General features: G+C 44.8%; 1 protein-coding gene across 1 annotated transcript; it reads right to left on the bottom strand.

Moving 5' to 3' along the window:
- Positions 1 to 11,178: 11,178 nt before the first annotated feature.
- Positions 11,179 to 11,928, bottom strand: LOC139833551 (uncharacterized). The gene has a single exon (XM_071823852.1). It carries the CDS (start codon positions 11,926 to 11,928, stop codon positions 11,179 to 11,181), a length of 750 nt encoding a protein of 249 aa, XP_071679953.1.
- Between the last annotated feature and the right edge of the window lie 6,043 nt (positions 11,929 to 17,971).

Here is a 17,971-nt window from a genome sequence, read left to right on the forward strand (position 1 = left end):
CACCATCGCCGCAGGAGTAATTCATCATCGGTATTGGCATCCCCTTGGTTTGTTCCAAGCTTGGTGGAGTGCCGCGGTATCACATTATCACTACCTTTTACTTTTATTGTCAAGTAGTGTCATATCATGAGTAGGGAAGTTATCATATAAGATGGGTTGCGTTTGGAAGTATCTCTCCTTTAGTTGGTTGTCTATGTATCCCTTGGTGTGAGTTATCGTTATGGAATATTAATGAGAAGTCTTATCATTTACATATTGCACATCTTATTTTAGTTTGCAATCTTTACTATATGATTCACCTTGTTGTTAGTATTGGTATCACTTTGGGAGCATTGAATAAATCTATTTGGTTTTGGCAAACTTAGCATGGGTCAATAGCAACAACACTTTAAGGTTTAAATAGAAAAGAGAAATACATGTAGATGTTTCATTGTCTTTCTTGTTAGCTCATAGCTTATTATTCTGAAGTTAAAATTGTTTGTGCTTACAAGGAAGATGCATGATTGTTTCTATCACATGTATATTTGTTTGTTTCCCTCGACTCTTATGCTTGCTAATTAACCTTGCTAGCCAAAGACCTGTCTTGAGAGGGAATACTTCTCGTGCATCCAAACCTTAACCCAAACCTATGCCATTTGTGTCCACCATACCTACCTACTACATGGTATTTTCTGCCATTCCAAGTAAATACTTCATGTGCTACCTTTAAACAATTCAAAACTTAGTATCTCTTATTTGTGTTAATGTTTCATAGCTCATGAGGAAGTATGTGGTGTTTTATCTTTCAATCTTGTTGGGCAACTTTCACCAATGGACTAGTGGTTTCATCCGCTTATCCAATAATTCTGCAAAAAGAGCTGGCAATGGGATTCCCAGTCCCAAATTAATTAAATTAAATAGACACTCCTCCATGGTATGTGATTGATGGACGGCACCGAAGGATTCGGTTAGCCATGGCTTGTGTAAGCAAAGGTTGGGGGAGTGTCATCATCATAATAAAACTAAAATAAAAAGGCACTCCTTCATGGTATGAGATTGTTGGCAGGCACCCGAGGATTCGGTTAGCCATGGTTTGTGAAAGAAAGGTTGGAAGGAGTGCCACACAAAATGAAAATAATATGGGAGCCGCTCTTAGGAGGTTGTCCGGCAAGGGGTTAGAGTACCCGCTACCAGTCGTTGACAACAACAAACACTTCTCAAAATGTTACTTTTATTCTCTTTATATGATTGCAAAACTGAAAAAGCTCTAGCACATGATTTAATCCCTGCTTCCCTCTGCGAAGGGCCTGTCTTTTACTTTATGTTGAGTCAGTAAACCTATTTCCCTCCATCTCAAGCAAGCATTTGAGTAGTTGTGATCAAACCATAATATTGTGATTTGCTACATCATGTCTTTTATTCTTCCTTGTTTAGTACAAGTTTTATCTGAATGAATATAGCTTTGCAAGTTATCAATGACCATGAGAAGACCATTATGATTGAGTATGCAAGTTGTGCCTTATAAATGAGAGCGCTACTCAATAAGATAAATATAATCTGTTAGTTGTTCTACGACCAAGAACAGAAGTTTGCCATCACCAATCATGATTTCTCATGCACCTTTACTTGTGATTACCCTATACTTGTTTCAATATGAGTTATAAGAGGTTGTCTACTATAATGTCCTGTGTGAATGAATATGATGCTTCTTGTCCGTATTTTATTTATCGACTCTTCACTCCATAAACATGTGGTCATGTCTATCGAGCTCAGTTTCGCTTGGGGACAAGCGAAGTCTAAGCTTGGGGGGAGTTGATACGTCCAATTTGCATCACTATTTTATATCATAATTTGCTGTTATTCATTGATATATTTCATATTGGGACACATTACTTATGTTATTTCATCTATTTTGCATGTTTCATCGTTATTGGAGGATCAAACACCGGAGCCAGGATTCTGCTGGAAAAAGCACCGTCAGAACGCAATATTTCGGAAGATCAACTCTGGAAGGAAATTATACCAAAAATCCTATTTTTTAAGATGACGAAGGAAGCGAGAAGGAGGAGCCGGGAGCAGCCGGGGTGGGCCCACACCCTAGGGCGGCGCGGCCCAGGCCCTGGCCGCGCCGGCTTTGTGGTGTGGAGGGCCCACGACCCCTTTCGCCTCCTTTTCTTCGCCAAACCCTTCGTCCCGAAGACCTAAGCCACGAGAGGGTACCTCGCGAAGAGTTCTGACCGCCTCTGCGGGGCGGAGAACACCAGAGAGAAAAGAGCTCTCCGGCGGGCAGGAATCCACCGGGGAAATTCCCTCCGGGAGGGGGAAATCGACGCCATCGTCACCGTCATCGAGCTGGACATCATCGCCATCACCATCACCATCATCACCGTCGTCATCACCGCTGGACACCGTCACCGCCATAGCAATTTGGGTTTGATCTTGATTGTTTGATAGGGGAAACTCTCCCGGTATCGATTTCTACTTGTTGTTGATGCTATTGAGTGAAACCATTGAACCAAGTTTATGTTCAGATTGTTATTCATCATCATATCACCTCTGATCATGTTCCGTATGATGTCTCGTGAGTAGTTCGTTTAGTTCTTGAGGACATGGGTGAAGTCTAAATGTTAGTAGTGAACTATGGATGAGTAATATTCAATGGTGTGATATTTAAGTTGTGGTGTTATTCTTCTAGTGGTGTCATGTGAACGTCGACTACATGACACTTCACCATTTATGGGCCTAGGGGAATGCATCTTGTATTCGTTTGCCAATTGCGGGGTTGCCGGAGTGACAGAAACCTAAACCCCCGTTGGTATATCGATGCAGGAGGGATCGCAGGATCTCAGAGTTTAAGGCTGTGGTTAGATTTATTTCTTAATTACTTTCTTGTAGTTGCGGATGCTTGCAAGGGGTATAATCACAAGTATGTATTAGTCCTAGGAAGGGCGGTACATTAGCATAGGTTCACCCACACAACACTTATCACAACAATGAAGATTATTTAGCCGTATGTAGCGAAAGCACTAGACTAAAATCCCGTGTGTCCTCAGGAACGTTTGGTCATTATAAGTAAACAAACCGGCTTGTCCTTTGTGCTAAAAAGGATTGGGCCACTCGCTGCAATTATTACTCTCGCACTTTACATACTCGTACATTATTCAACTGTTACATCAAACCCCCCTGACTACTTGTCTGTGAGCATTTACAGTGAATCCTTCATCGAAACTGCTTGTCAACACCTTCTGCTCCTCGTTGGGATCGACATTCTTACTTATCGAAGATACTACGATACACCCCCTATACTTGTGGGTCATCAGGGTCCTCATCATTGTTATCCACAATCATGACATTTAGACAAGGATCATACCAATCAGGAGTGGTACGTTCCCTTGTCGATCTGCGAGGTTCAGTAGTTTCCTCGTTCGAAGTTTCATGATCATTATCATTAGCTTCCTCTGTTGTCGGTGTAGGTGGTACAGGTACAACTTCCGGTACTGCGCTACTCTGATCAACGAGTATAGATTCATCAATCTCATCGAGTTCTACTTTTCTTCCAGTCACTTCTTTAGTGAGAAATTCTTTCTCAAGAAAGGTTCCGTTCTTAGCAACAAAGATTTTGCCTTCGGATTTGTGATAGAAAGTATACCCTATAGTTTCCTTAGGGTATCCTATGAAGATGCATTTCTCCGCTTTGGGTTCTAGCTTGTCCGGTTGTAACTTCTTTACATAGGCTTCGCAACCCCAAACTTTCAGGAACGACAGCTTAGGTTTCTTATTAAACCATAATTCATACGGTGTCGTTTCTACGGATTTTGATGGTGCTCTATTTAAAGTGAATGCGGCTGTCTCTAATGCATAACTCCAAAACGATAACAGCAAATCAGTAAGAGACATCATAGAACGAACCATATCTAAGAGAGTTCGATTACGACGTTCGGACACACCGTTTCGTTGAGGTGTTCCCGGCGGTGTCAATTGTGAAAGTATTCCGCATTTCTTTAAATGCATGCCAAACTCATAACTCAGATATTCACCTCCACGATCAGATCGTAGAAATTTAATCTTCTTGTTACGTTGATTTTCTACTTCACTTTGGAATTCCTTAAACTTCTCGAAAGTTTCGGATTTATGTTTCATGAAATAGATATACCCATATCTACTCAGATCATCTGTGAAGGTTAGAACATAACGATAACCACCGCGCGATGCTACGCTCATTGGTCCACACACATCGGTATGTATGATTTCCAATAAGTCAGTAGCTCGCTCCATCATACTGAGAAAATGGAGTCTTTGTCATTTTTCCCATTAGACATGCTTCGCATCTATCAAGTGACTCAAAGTCAAGTGATTCAAGTAATCCATCAAGATGGAGTTTCTTCATGCGTTTCACTCCAATATGACCAAGGCAGCGATTACACATATAAGTAGAATTATCATTCAATTTAATTCGCTTAGCATCAATGTTATGTATATGCGTATCACTACTATCGAGATCTAACAGAAATAAGCCATTCTTTTGTGGTGCTCGACCATAAAAGATATTATTCATAAAAATAGAACAACCATTATTCTCAGACTTGAATGAATAACCGTCTTGCATTAAACAAGATCCAGATATAATATTCATGCTCAACGCGGGTACAAAATAACAATTATTTAGGCTTAAAACTAATCCCGAAGGTAGATGTAGAGGAAGTGTGCCGACAGCGATCACATCGACTTTGGATCCATTTCCAACGCGCATCGTCACTTCATCTTTCAGTAGTCTTCGTTTATTCTTTAGTTCCTGTTTTGAGTTACAGATATGAGCAACCGAACCAGTATCAAATACCCAGGTACTAGAACGAGAACCAGTGAGATAAACATCTATAACATGTATATCAGATATACCTTCTTTCTTCTTCTTGACAAGGCCGCTCTTCAGATCAGCCAGATACTTGGAGCAATTACGCTTCCAGTGTCCCTTCTCCTTGCAGTAATAGCACTCAGCATCAGGCTTAGGGCCGTTCTTAGGTTTCATAGGAGGCGTGGCAGCTTTCTTGCCACCCTTCTTGAATTTTCCCTTAGACTTGCCCTGTTTCTTGAAACTGGTGGTCTTGTTGACCATCAACACTTGGTGCTCTTTCTTGATCTCAATCTCAGCAGCTTTTAGCATGCCAAAGAGTTCAGGTAACTCCTTGTTCATGTTCTGCATATTGTAGTTCATCACAAAGTTCTTGTAACTTGGTGGCAGTGATTGAAGGACACGATTAATCCCCGATCTGTTAGGAATCAGTATTCCCAAGTCATCGAGTTTCTTCGCATGCCCGGTCATGGCGAGCATGTGCTCACTAACGGAGCTGCCTTCTTCCATCATGCAGCTGAAGAATTGTTTCGATGCTTCATAGCATTCCACGGCCGCATGAGTCTCAAAAATAGCTTTCAGCTCTTTCATCAACTCATGAGGATCGTGGTGCTCAAAACATTTTTGAAGATCGGATTCCAGACTGCATAGGATGGCACACTGAACTTGAGAGTACCGTATTTTCCGAGTCTCGTAAACAGCTTTTACTTCATCGGTTTCAGTTTCTGCAGGAGGGTCACCTAGCGGTGCATCAAGCACATATTGCAGATTTCCGCCAGAGAGGAAGATCCTCACATGACGGAACCAGTCGGTGAAGTTGCTACCGTTGCTCTTAAGTTTCTCTTTCTCTAGGAACTGATTAAAATTGATTGGGGACGCCATCTCTACAACATATATTTGCAAAAGTTTAGACTAAGTTTATGACAAATTGAGTTCAAATTTTAATTCAACATAATTAAAAATCTAGGTGAACTCCCACTCAAAACAATATCCCTCGCATTGTCTTAGTGATCACACAAACCAAATCCACCGCACCTATGTCCGATCATCACGAGACAAGATGTGATTTCAATGGCGAACACTCAAAGTGTTCATCATATCAACCATATGATTCATGCTCTACCTTTCGGTATCACGTGTTCCGAGACCATGTCTGTACATGCTAGGCTCGTCAAGGCCACCTTAGTATCCGCATGTGCAAAACTGTCTTGCACCCGTTGTATGCACTTGTTGATTCTATCACACCCGATCATCACGAGATGCTTCGAAACGACAAGTCTTGGCAACGGTGCTACTAAGGATGAACACTTCATTATCTTGAGATTTTAGTGAGGGATCATCTTATAATGCTACCGTCGCGATCTAAGCAAAATAAGATGCATAAAAGGATTAACATCACATGCAGTTCATATGTGATATGATATGGCCCTTTTGTCTTTGCGCCTTTGATCTTCATCTCCAAAGCACGGACATGATCTCCATCATATTCGGGCATGATCTCCATCATCGTCGGCGTAGCGTCAATGTCAATGGCGCCGTCTTCATGATTGTCCTCCATGTAGCAACTATTACAACTACTTTGAAATACTACTCAACATGAAATTTAAAGACAACCATAAGGCTCCTGCCGGTTGCCACAATACAATAATGATCATCTCATACATATTCATCATCACATTATGGCCATATCACATCACCAAACCCTGCAAAAACAAGTTAGACGTCTCTAATTTGGTTTGCATATTTTACGTGGTTTAGGGTTTTCGAGAGAGATCTAATCTACCTACGAACTTGAACCACAATGTTGATACTAATGTTTTCAATAGAAGAGTAAATTGAATCTTCACTATAGTAGGAGAGACAGACACCCGCAAAGCCTCTTATGCAATACAAGTTGCATGTCGAACGAGGAACAAGTCTCATGAACGAGGTCATGTAAAGTTAGTCCGAGCCGCTTCATCCCACTATGCCACAAAGATGCAAAGTACTCAAACTAAAGATAACAAGAGCATCAACGCCCACAAAACCATTGTGTTCTACTCGTGCAACCATCTATGCATAGACACGGCTCTGATACCACTGTAGGATAACGTTGCATAGAAAACAAAAATTTTCCTACCGCGAACACGCAATCCAAGCCAAGATGCAATCTAGAAGACGGTAGCAACGAGGAGGTATCGAGTCTCACCCTTGAAGAGATTCCAAAGCCTACAAGAGGAGGCTCTTGTTGCTGCGGTAGAAGTTCACTTGCCGCTTGCAAAAGCGCGTAGAAGATCTTGATCACGATCGGTTCCGGCGCCACGAACGGGCAGCACCTCCGTACTCGGTCACACGTTCGGTTGTTGATGAAGACGACGTCCACCTCCCCGTTCCAGCGGGCAGCGGAAGTAGTAGCTCCTCTTGAATCCGACAGCACGACGGCGTGGTGTCGGTGGTGGTGGAGAAGTCCGGCGGAGCTTCGCTAAAGCTACGCGGGAGTTATGGAGGAGAGGGGGGCGGCTAGGGTTTGGGAGGGGGTGGCCGGCCTCAAGGGGGTGCGGCCAACTTGTGGCTTTGTGGTGGCCGGCCCCCTCCCCTATGCCCCTCATTATATAGGTGGAACCCCAAGTGTTGGTATCCAAGTCTTCGAATAAGACCCGAACCAAAAACCTTCCATATGGAGGGGAAACCTAGCCAAGCTAGGACTCCCACTAGAGGTGGGAGTTCCACCTCCCATACGGGGGGGTGGCCGGCCCCCTAAGGGGGAGTCCACTTGGGACTCTTCCCCCACTAGGGTTGGCCGGCCATGGAGGTGGAGTCCCATGTGGACTCCACCTTCCTTGGTGGTTTCTTCCAGACTTTTCTAGAACCTTCTAGAACCTTCCATAGAACCTTCCGCGACATTTTAATTCACATAAAATGACATCCTATATATGAATCTTATTCTCCGGACCATTCCGGAACTCCTCGTGATGTCCGGGATCTCATCCGGGACTCCGAACAAATATTCGAACTCCATTCCATATTCAAGTTCTACCATTTCAACATCCAACTTTAAGTGTGTCACCCTACGGTTCGTGAACTATGCGTACATGGTTGAGTACTCACTCCGACCAATAACCAATAGCGGGATCTGGAGATCCATAATGGCTCCCACATATTCAACGATGACTTTAGTGATCGAATGAACCATTCACATACAATACCAATTCCCTTTGTCACGCGATATTTTACTTGTCCGAGGTTTGATCTTCGGTATCACTCTATACCTTGTTCAACCTCGTCTCCTGACAAGTACTCTTTACTCGTACCGTGGTATGTGGTCTCTTATGAACTCATTCATATGCTTGCAAGACATTAGACGACATTCCACCGAGAGGGCCCAGAGTATATCTATCCGTCATCGGGATGGACAAATCCTTTGTTGATCCATATGCCTCAACTCATACTTTCCGGATACTTAATCCCACCTTTATAGCCACCCATTTACGCAGTGGTGTTTGGTGTAATCAAAGTACCTTTCCGGTATAAGTGATTTACATGATCTCATGGTCATAAGGACTAGGTAACTATGTATCGAAAAGCTTATAGCAAATAACTTAATGACGAGATCTTATGCTACGCTTAATTGGGTGTGTCCATTACATCATTCATACAATGACATAACCTTGTTATTAATAACATCCAATGTTCATGATTATGAAACTAATCATCCATTAATCAACAAGCTAGTTCAAGAGGCATACTAGGGACTTCTTGTTGTCTACATATCACACATGTACTAATGTTTCGGTTAATACAATTATAGCATGATATATAAACATTTATCATAAACATAAAGATATAAATAATAACCACTTTATTATTGCCTCTAGGGCATATCTCCTTCACATCCTTCCCACAGATGCCACATACCCGAGTCGTAGATATATGCCTATGGTGCAATACATCCATCGTCGGTAAAGAGTGTTGGGCCAGATGCCACAAGAAATTCTTCAGTTTGGCGGCACCTGAATCTGCCATAGACGGGTCCAGCTCTTCTCTCTCCCCAGGTGGTTAGAGCTCGTCACTGTACCCTCAAGCCAGGCCTCCCTTCTCGCCTTTGTGGTCGCCAACATCCGGTAGGCAGACCGGACGCTGAATATGCCCTTACGATCATAATGCCACGACCAAAAGTCTGTTTGTATCCTTGTGCTTACTGGAATGCCCTGGATAATCTGTACATCCATCGGAGTAAAAAACTCGCACAGCCTCTCCAAATCCCACTGTCTGGTCGATGAGTCAATGAACTCCGAGACCAACTGAGGTGGATCATCATTGAGGCATGCAATAGGTCGGAAAGCCCCATCCCTCGGTAGCCAATTGTCATTCCATGCATTTGTGTTTTCCCCCGAGTCAATCCTTCGAATAAGGCCCTGAGCCAACACCTCCCTTCCCTCCATGATTGCACGCCAAGTTTGCGAAGGGTGAGACCCCAGCTCCGCATGCAGAAAATCCTTGTTGGGGAAGTAAATTGATTTCAGAATTCTTGCACTCAAAGTGTCCGGATTCTGAATAATGCGCCATCCTTGTCTAGCAAGGAGAGCTAAATTGAAGAGCTCAATATCTCGGAAGCCTAATCCACCAAGGAATTTTGGCTTTGTCATATTATCCCATGAAACCCAGCATGTCTTCCTCTTGCCTTCCTTTGAACCCCACCAAAAATTCCTAATTAAAGAGTTTATGTGCTGGCATAAACCCTGGGGCAGCTTAAAACATGACATAGAAAAGGTGGGTATAGCCTGCGCCACTGATTTTATCAACACATCTTTCCCACCAGCTGAAAGGCATTGTTCTAACCAACCTTGGACACGCTTCCAGATCCGGTCCTTCAGGTACTTAAAAGCACCATTTGTTGATTTCCCGACATCAGAAGGCAGGCCCAAATACTTCCCTCTAAGAGATTCACATTGCACATTTAGGATATGCTTCATTTGTTGCTTCACCATCTCTGGGCACCGTTTGCTAAAGAAAATGGATGATTTGTCCAGATTTATACGTTGTCCCGAGGCACGACAGTAAGCATCCAACGTGTCCCGGGCGTTCCGAGCACTCTCCCCACTCGCTTTGACGAACATCAGGCTATCATCGGCAAAAAGAAGATGGTTCACTGCCGGGGAAGTAGGAGCCACCTTTAAACCCTAGAGCTCAGATGATTCACTTCGAACTTTAAGGAGGCACGAGAGGCCCTCTGTTGCTATCAAAAACAAGTATGGCGATATTGGATCCCCTGGCGGATGCCCCTAGAGGGTTTGAATTCCTCCAGACGCTCCCTTCAACATCACTGAGAATGAAACCGTGGTCACCATCCTCATAATCATCTCAACCCATGTGCGGTGGAAACCTATCTTAGTCATGATGGCCTCAAGGTATCTCCACTCCACACGGTCATATGCCTTCCTCATGTCCAGCTTCAGAGCACAAAACCTATGTTTGACCGCCTTATTTCTCTTCATAAAATGCAGGCACTCATATGCTGTGATGATATTGTCAGCAATCAATCTCCCCAGAACAAAGGCAGACTGCTCATCAGAGATAATGTCTGGTGTCGAGGGTACTCCTTGCCAATGCCCTCCGATAGGGGCTTAGGGTTGATGGAATCCTGCAAGCTGACACGAGACATCGGTTCGCAGACAAGCGGGGAGAGCGATTTACCCAGGTTCGGGGCCCTCAATGAGGTAAAACCCTTACGTCCTAACTGTCTGTTCTTGATTATGATGATAATGGGTTACAATGGGGTGCCGAATAGTTCGGCTAAGATCTCGCCGAGTTGGCTAATTGCTAGGGTGACCTAGTTCTAAGCTTTTGTTGGCTAAGATCGCTAAGATTGATTATGTCCCTCGGCAGCCCCTCTCCTGGCCTTTATATAGGAGGCCAGGTCTCAAGAGGTCTAACCGAGCACGACTAGGTTTACAGTAGTTTTAGATCCGATCTTTCCTTGTTCGATCGCTTCCTTGTCTTGCCCGTCAAGGAACCTTCTGGTGCACCGTCCTAGTGGCCCATCTCGCCTTCAAGTGTCTTCATGGGCCTCCAATTAGTCAACACATGATAGAGTAATGTGGGTTACCCGAAGGGTAGTGCCCACGTCATCTGGCAACACCTTCTTCAGTCTATTTGCAAGAACCTTAGATGCTATCTTATATATCACATTGCACAGACTGATAGGACGAAACTGACCCAATTCTTGGGGTTTTGGAACTTTCGGAATAAGGACAAAAAAAAGTTTTGTTAAAAGCTTCTGGGTCATCTTCACCACAGAGAACTCGCAAAATAATTGTTGTGATTTCCTCTCCACATAAGTCCCAATGGCGCTGAAAGAAGTGTGCTGGGAGTCAGTCGGGCCCCGGCGCTTTTGTCGGGAACATCTGAAAGAGGGCTTCCTTCACTTCACCAGTAGTGATGGTCGAAATCAACCCCTCATTCATCTCACACGTTACACGGCGAGGAACCGTGTCGAGCACCACCTCCATATCCTTTGTGCCCTCTGACCTGTATAAGTCACGATAGAAATCGTTAGTAATATTAGCCATCTCCAACGGGTAATCCGTCGTTTCTCCATCCGATCTACGGAGGCTAGAAATTTTGTTTCTTCTCTTCCGTTGGCTAGTCCTCAGATGGAAGAATCGGGTATTTTTGTCGCCTTCAGCTAGCCAATGGATCCTGGAGCGTTGTCTCCACATCACCACTTCCCGGTGATCAATGTCCACCAAGCGGTCTACAATTTTGATCTCTGTGTGTGTTAGCCCCACTCGGGTTGAATCATTCCGAAGTCGACCAAGCTCCTCCCTGAGCTCACGGCTCTCCTTGCGGACACTCCCAAAGGTCGTGGAACTCCAGTTCTGAAGAGAACCCGTCACGGCGTTAATTTTTTCCTGGAGCTCGACCAAGGTTGTTGCCTTTCCTCTCTGTTGCCAAATGTGCTCAAGAGTTGCGCCAAAAATTTCATGGGTCTCCCACATGATCTCATACCCGAACAGTTTTTCCTCCGTGCACCGACGGTGCGGCCGCGTCCGTTCCTCCCACGAAAAGAGTATAGGGCTATGGTCAGTCGACGCAGCCGTAAAATGACGAACACTCGCCATTGGGAAGCGCGCACACCATTCAGCGGATGCCAGGGCACAATCAAGACTAAGTCGGCAAAAGGTGCCCCCGCCACTTTCTTCTCATACGTCCAACTAGGGCCAATATACCCTAGGTCCTGCAACCCACACACGACAACCATATCACGAAATCCCTCAATTTGCGCGTGAATTCTCTCCTGCACTCCCACATGCTCGTGGCGGTGCAAAACCTCATTGAAATCCCCTAGGAAAACCCAGGGTAAATGCGACAACGAGCGAATGAATTTGAGTGTATCCTAGGTTTTAAACCTCTCGCTAGTTTGCGCTGCTCCGTAGACACCTGTAATTCTCCACGGATCTTTTCCATCCTCAGTCACAATAGCATCAATAAGGTAAAATTTCGATCTTTGTATTATTGTTCCAAAACAAACCCAGGATCAATAAGGTAAAATTTCGATCTTTGTATTATTGTTCCAAAACAAACCCAGGCCGCCACTACGACCCGAGCTGCTTACAGCAAAACATCTATCAAAGCCTATCGATCGAGCCATATTTTCCACCCATTTCTTGTGCAGTTGAGTTTCCAAGACAAACATCACGGTGGGGCGTGTTCCTTCGCTAGATCACGAAGTTCTTTTGCTGTCGAGGCACCGCCCATACCACGACAGTTGATGCTTAAAGCACTCATTGCTCCCGGCGACCCTCCGCGCCGGAGGCCGCCTCTTTATTGATCAAGCTTCCCACGCCATGGCCATCGCTTGGTGTCGTGTTCACCACTGCCACTTGGGCAGCTGCTGTCTCCCCATCTCGCGATGCAGCACTCACGTTTCTCTTCTGCTTCTTTCTTTCATTTGGTGTCACATACTGTGGAGGCAGAGGCGGGACCTTGTCAAGAAAAGAGTCCTCACCCATGCCCGCTTCCATATCTAGCTTCTTCCTTGCTCCCTTCTCATGCTCCACAACCTCCTCCTGGGTGCTTGAGATAGCACCCTCAGTTTGTTTCAAAGGGCTAGTTGCAGTATCGTCTAGATCATCCTTGGGATCCTCCTGAAGCCATGCTTCCTTCGAGTTCCTCTTGCGAGGTCCCGAGTTCACCGGCATCCACTTGCGCCATCCCCGCACGCCAGTGGTAGCATCACGTGCACTGGCACCTGCATCACGTTCGCCAGCACCACGACCCCCCGTTCCTCTAAACCGACCGGCAGCACGCCCACGTCCAGCCTCCATCGAACGCACAGGACGCGCCTAGGCACCTGGCGTCCCCACCTTCCAGTAGGATTCATCAGCTAACATCCAGGGTCCAAACTGCAAATCCGATTCCTCATGCTCTCCAGAGCCACACTCCAGGTGCGTGTGTCCCATCATCCCGCAAAACTGACAATGTTTAGGCATCTTTTCATATTGAACTTGGAGAAACATGCGTTCACTCCCTTCCCTGGCTAGAGCAAAAAACGTGTCAGTGGTTTTGTTGAATCCAATTTCACCCTCACCCGATGAAAGACCCCCGTCCTGGTCTGCACCGCTGCCAACTCTACAGTGATCACCTCGCCCACCCTCATCGCCAATTGCGTCAAGACTTCAGCATTGCGGAACAGAGGTGGCAGTTTGTGAATCTGAACCCATGTCTCAACACACCTCAGTATCACAGAGGGCACCGACGTTGCGCCATTGAAGGGCTCAGTCATCAGGGCACACTGACGAAAGAGCCAAGGGCCCTCCTCGGTGATCCGCTTCCAGTCTCCAAGGCACTGTGCCTGCAGCACAAACAGATTTGGCTCCATCTCATGAAAAGTGACATCCTGCGCAGGGTTCCACGCCGCCATCAATGTGCTCTTCAGAGCTTGCATACTGAACGGCTTCCTCGTAAGGATTTTTGCCGCCGCCAGCCACTTCACCTCCGGCCAACGACCGATCTCCTCCTTGCCCAAAACCACGTCATTCAATTCTTCCCCGTGGAGCTTGAGGTTCTTCAGCAATTCATCCACTTCGAAAATCTTGGCAGCCTTGCCCCCCCTCGGCCACGAGCTTCCAGCCATGGCGATCACGAAAAAAACCTCACCCAAAACTCCAAACCCTAACCCTAAGAACTTCGTCTTCCAAGGCCGGGTAGCTAGCCAGGCTAGCCCCTTGTTCAGCCCGAGTCGACTCAGTGAATAGAGGAGGGAAGGAGGAAGGGGACGATGATCTCCCGGCGGTGAGACGAAAAACGCCGCCGGAATCGCCAAACCCTAGATGCGACTAGGTCAGCCAAAGATAGATAACGTTTTATCAAAATTATTTACAAGATATAATGCTGTTGCAATCCCTGCCTTCTCAGAGCTTGGACGGTGCCGGCATCGCCGTGTGGGGCCGCCACCGATGACCCTTTTTTTCTTTCTCCGTTCGCATCTCATCTCCCCCGATCTCTTCGCCCCGCACCGTAGTTGAGAGAGAGAGAGGGCCGGAGCCGGAGCATAGCCGTCCACCTCGCTGGAGCTGGCAACGCCATGGCTCTCCGTGGCGGAGCCATCGACGGTGAACGAGCCACCGACGGGGATAGCTCCATGTCCCCTTTCCTGCCCCATCCATGAACCCCGTTCTTCCTCAAGGGAGGAGCGACGGCCGCCGAAGATATCGCTGGCGGCGGACGGCGCGGCGGCGTCAAACAACGAAACCCTAGCCCACGCGTGGAATGGCGGCGGCTGAGGGAACGCCGCGTTGACCGGGTTTGTCGATGGGGAGGGACACAATCCGCTAGATTCAGTTGGGGGAGGAGGAGGAGACGCAGCCAATAGCGCGGTGCGCAATGGCGGTACTGCTCGACGCCGTTGTGGTGCTGGCGGCGCTGTTCTGGTTGTGGTTGCCGCTGTTCGCCCGAAATTGCAGGCAAATCCTGTGAGCATGGAGCAACCCGAGAGCACGTAGACCTGCATCACGGGCAAAGGTAAATGCGGATGCCGCCGGAGCCCGGGGAGCCGTCGGCATAGTTCTGGCTGCCGGAGTTGGTGCGGGTGTTCGACGACCTATCGCACACGGCACACCAAGATCGTGGCAGTCTCACGCCCCAACTCCATGACTTGACTCCCATGCTGCTTTCCTACACCGTCAAGGTCAAGTACTAGCAGGTCTATGTGCTCCTCTTTCTCTCCCTGTTTTTCTGTTTGGGTGCAGGACACATGTTGCTTACCATAGTGTTTCATATTTAATTGGGTGCTTCTACTGCTTCTGATAGTGGTGGTTCAACCGGTTTGAGCTTTGGATAGGTTGGAGTTGTGGTAGAGCGTCCATTGGTTGCAACTCTCCATAATTTGGAGGCCTGCATAGGTTTTCCAGTAATTCGTGTGTTTTCATCGAGCCAACTGACTTTCTTTGATCCTTACAAGGTGCTAGGACTTTGGTTTGAGTGGATTACCAAATTGCAGCTACTTACATGGTCTTTTCTTAAACATTCAAACTCAGAAATTTGATGTGGTTATATCCGTTTATAAATATTAGAAAAATGGTTGTTTGAGTGGAAAGTGTGTGACGGACTTGATGACTTGAGATTAGAGCACTGTTTGATGGCTGGTTGTGTTGAGTATTGAATTAGCAGTCAATTTGTTTCCCCTACAATTCTGGTTTGCTCACCGGGAATTGTTAGGCACATGGCTTAGGAGCTTAGCTATGACTTGAGCTAGATTGTGAACTGGTGATTAATATTGAAACAGATTTCGGCAAGTCCTAACGAGCGTCTGGATTAAAGCAAGAAGGAAAAAAAGTAAATATAATGTATATGTTGCAGTAAGTATTTCTTGCATAGCGAAACAAGAATTGTGATATTCTCTGAACTGACCACATCATGCGCTAAACATATTACCGAGGAGCATCCTATTCAACTATGGCTCTACCTTTTAGTGTTGTCGGCCGCCGCATACTCCGTTGCTAGCAAGGACTGGGTTCTTCTTACATGATTTTTTGGTTAAAGATGTTCCCAGCTTATAACTATAACTACATGAATGCTTGTTTGCTTGATTTAATTTCACTTATGCCATTGGCTGCATGAGAAGTAATTTAGTTTTGCTAGAATTAGGCACGGCAGCTTCAAGGGCTCAATTACAAGAAATCTTAAATAGAACTTCAGATTTAACTGAGATAGACCTTGTATACTTTAATCCTGTCCATCAGTTTTGTTATAGCAGTCTAATTTAAAATCCTTACATTCATTTCTATTCTCTAGGTGGTCACTGTAAGTTCATTGGTCTTTGAGAACCTCACAAGCCATATAGATTTAGTGTGGCACTTTACTTATTTGGCCTATGAGAACATCATAAGCCATATATTTCTTGATATTCACAGAGCTGAGGAGTTAGAAACTTCTCTAAGGAGATGGTGACACAGGACAATAGACGTATGCTGAGTGCTAAGGTAGTGTTGTCATCTAGAATAACTTAATTTATTCTTTCCCTAAGACAAGACAGTTTCATTACTCAAGCTTCTTATGTTTTTTTTTTGGTTAAAACAGAGTCCTTGTATTTTATCTCTGGCTAAGTAAAAAGTCACTTTAAGATAGCAATATTCTACTTTTAGACCTTTGATCCTTATTTCTTTGGACATTCTTGACTTAGAGAAGATTCACAGGTTGAGAAATTGGAAGCAGAGGTACCTGAACTGCGAAAGACTTTTGCAGATAAGCAAGAACAAGAGGTAATGTTTTAGGTGCTCTCTTAGTGCCTATGCTTTATAATGCATGACCTTCTCAACTTTGAAGTATGTATACCATAGATCGGTAGGCTTATTTTATCTCAGTATGCATGCATGGATTTAAATATTTGTTGAGTAGTGTGTGCTAATGCCTGCATATATTCTGTTGGCCTATCTTTTAGATTCCATTGGCGAGACACACTGGCCATGTGACACCACACAAGTAATGTTTTGTTTGAAATGTGATTTAGGAAGTTCCCTGATTGTGTAAGAACAATAGGAGATCATTGTACGTATGAATTTGAGCAATGTAATGTATGTTAGTTTACACGAATTTATCATGTCCTTTTTGTTAAAATTTTCTGGTCCTATGCTTTTTTCTTGGGTATAAAAGAGTAATTTATGTTCTTTCCTCCTTTGTCTAAATACTTGAAACCCAGTATTGTGTAATATTTGACAATTCTGTAGGTTAGTCGATGCATCGATTTTGAGATAATTTATTTTCTGTTATACCATGATGATTTTGGAAAAGATTTTGCTACTATACCTAATGATTCCCAGATTTCATTGTGAACAGTTCAGTCCATTTAAGCTAATGATCAGGAATTGCCTGCTATTTATTTTCAGACTGGTGTTCAATTGTGATAAAGAAAAATCGGCTAGGGAAGTACATAGAAGGAATAGCATTTGGGGAAATCAAACTGCTCAAGGATCCGAGTGAGCAGATTAACTACTTGAAAACTTCCCCTGGGGATAACTATCGTAAAATGGTTTTTAAATAATATGCAGCTTAGCTTACATTGTATCCATGATACAAAAATCTGAAAGCAATTCTTCTACTAAGTAGCCTTTTTATTTAAAGCTCTAATATCCAGTAGCTAATATCTGCATCTCTATCTTTAATAGCTAGACATATATGAATAAACTAAACTAGGCTCTGATAGAGTTAACGTTTCCAATATTAGTTCCTTGGATATCTACTTATCACTTCAGCATATACGTGATGCCTTTTTATCCATAGCATGAAAGCTTCGACGATGTGCACAATTCTTGAGTAAAAGCCAGACAAGATAATGTCAATGTATAATAGTGAAAATCTACCTAGCCTAAGTTATATTTAACACTATTCTTCTTCGGGATTATATTGTTGTGTTCTTTCTTTGTCTTCACTCTTATCATTCATGTCAGCATTATTTTCTGAAACTGGTTCTCCATTGCAAAATTGGTGTTCAGAGGGTGCCCATGGGAGTCCCTGTTTGCTATGCCTTCATTGAATGGTTGTGGATTGGCAGCGCCATTCTTCCTGCGTTCATGAAGGTGAGGTGTTTTTGTGTGCATATTTTTGATGGAGTGCTTGGCGGCCTTAATTTTTGTTGTGTTGTTGTTGGTGTTCAGCTCGTGACGC

The sequence above is a fragment of the Lolium perenne genome, chromosome 7, assembly GCF_019359855.2.
Source record: "Lolium perenne isolate Kyuss_39 chromosome 7, Kyuss_2.0, whole genome shotgun sequence".
Classification (NCBI taxonomy): Eukaryota; Viridiplantae; Streptophyta; class Magnoliopsida; order Poales; family Poaceae; genus Lolium; species Lolium perenne.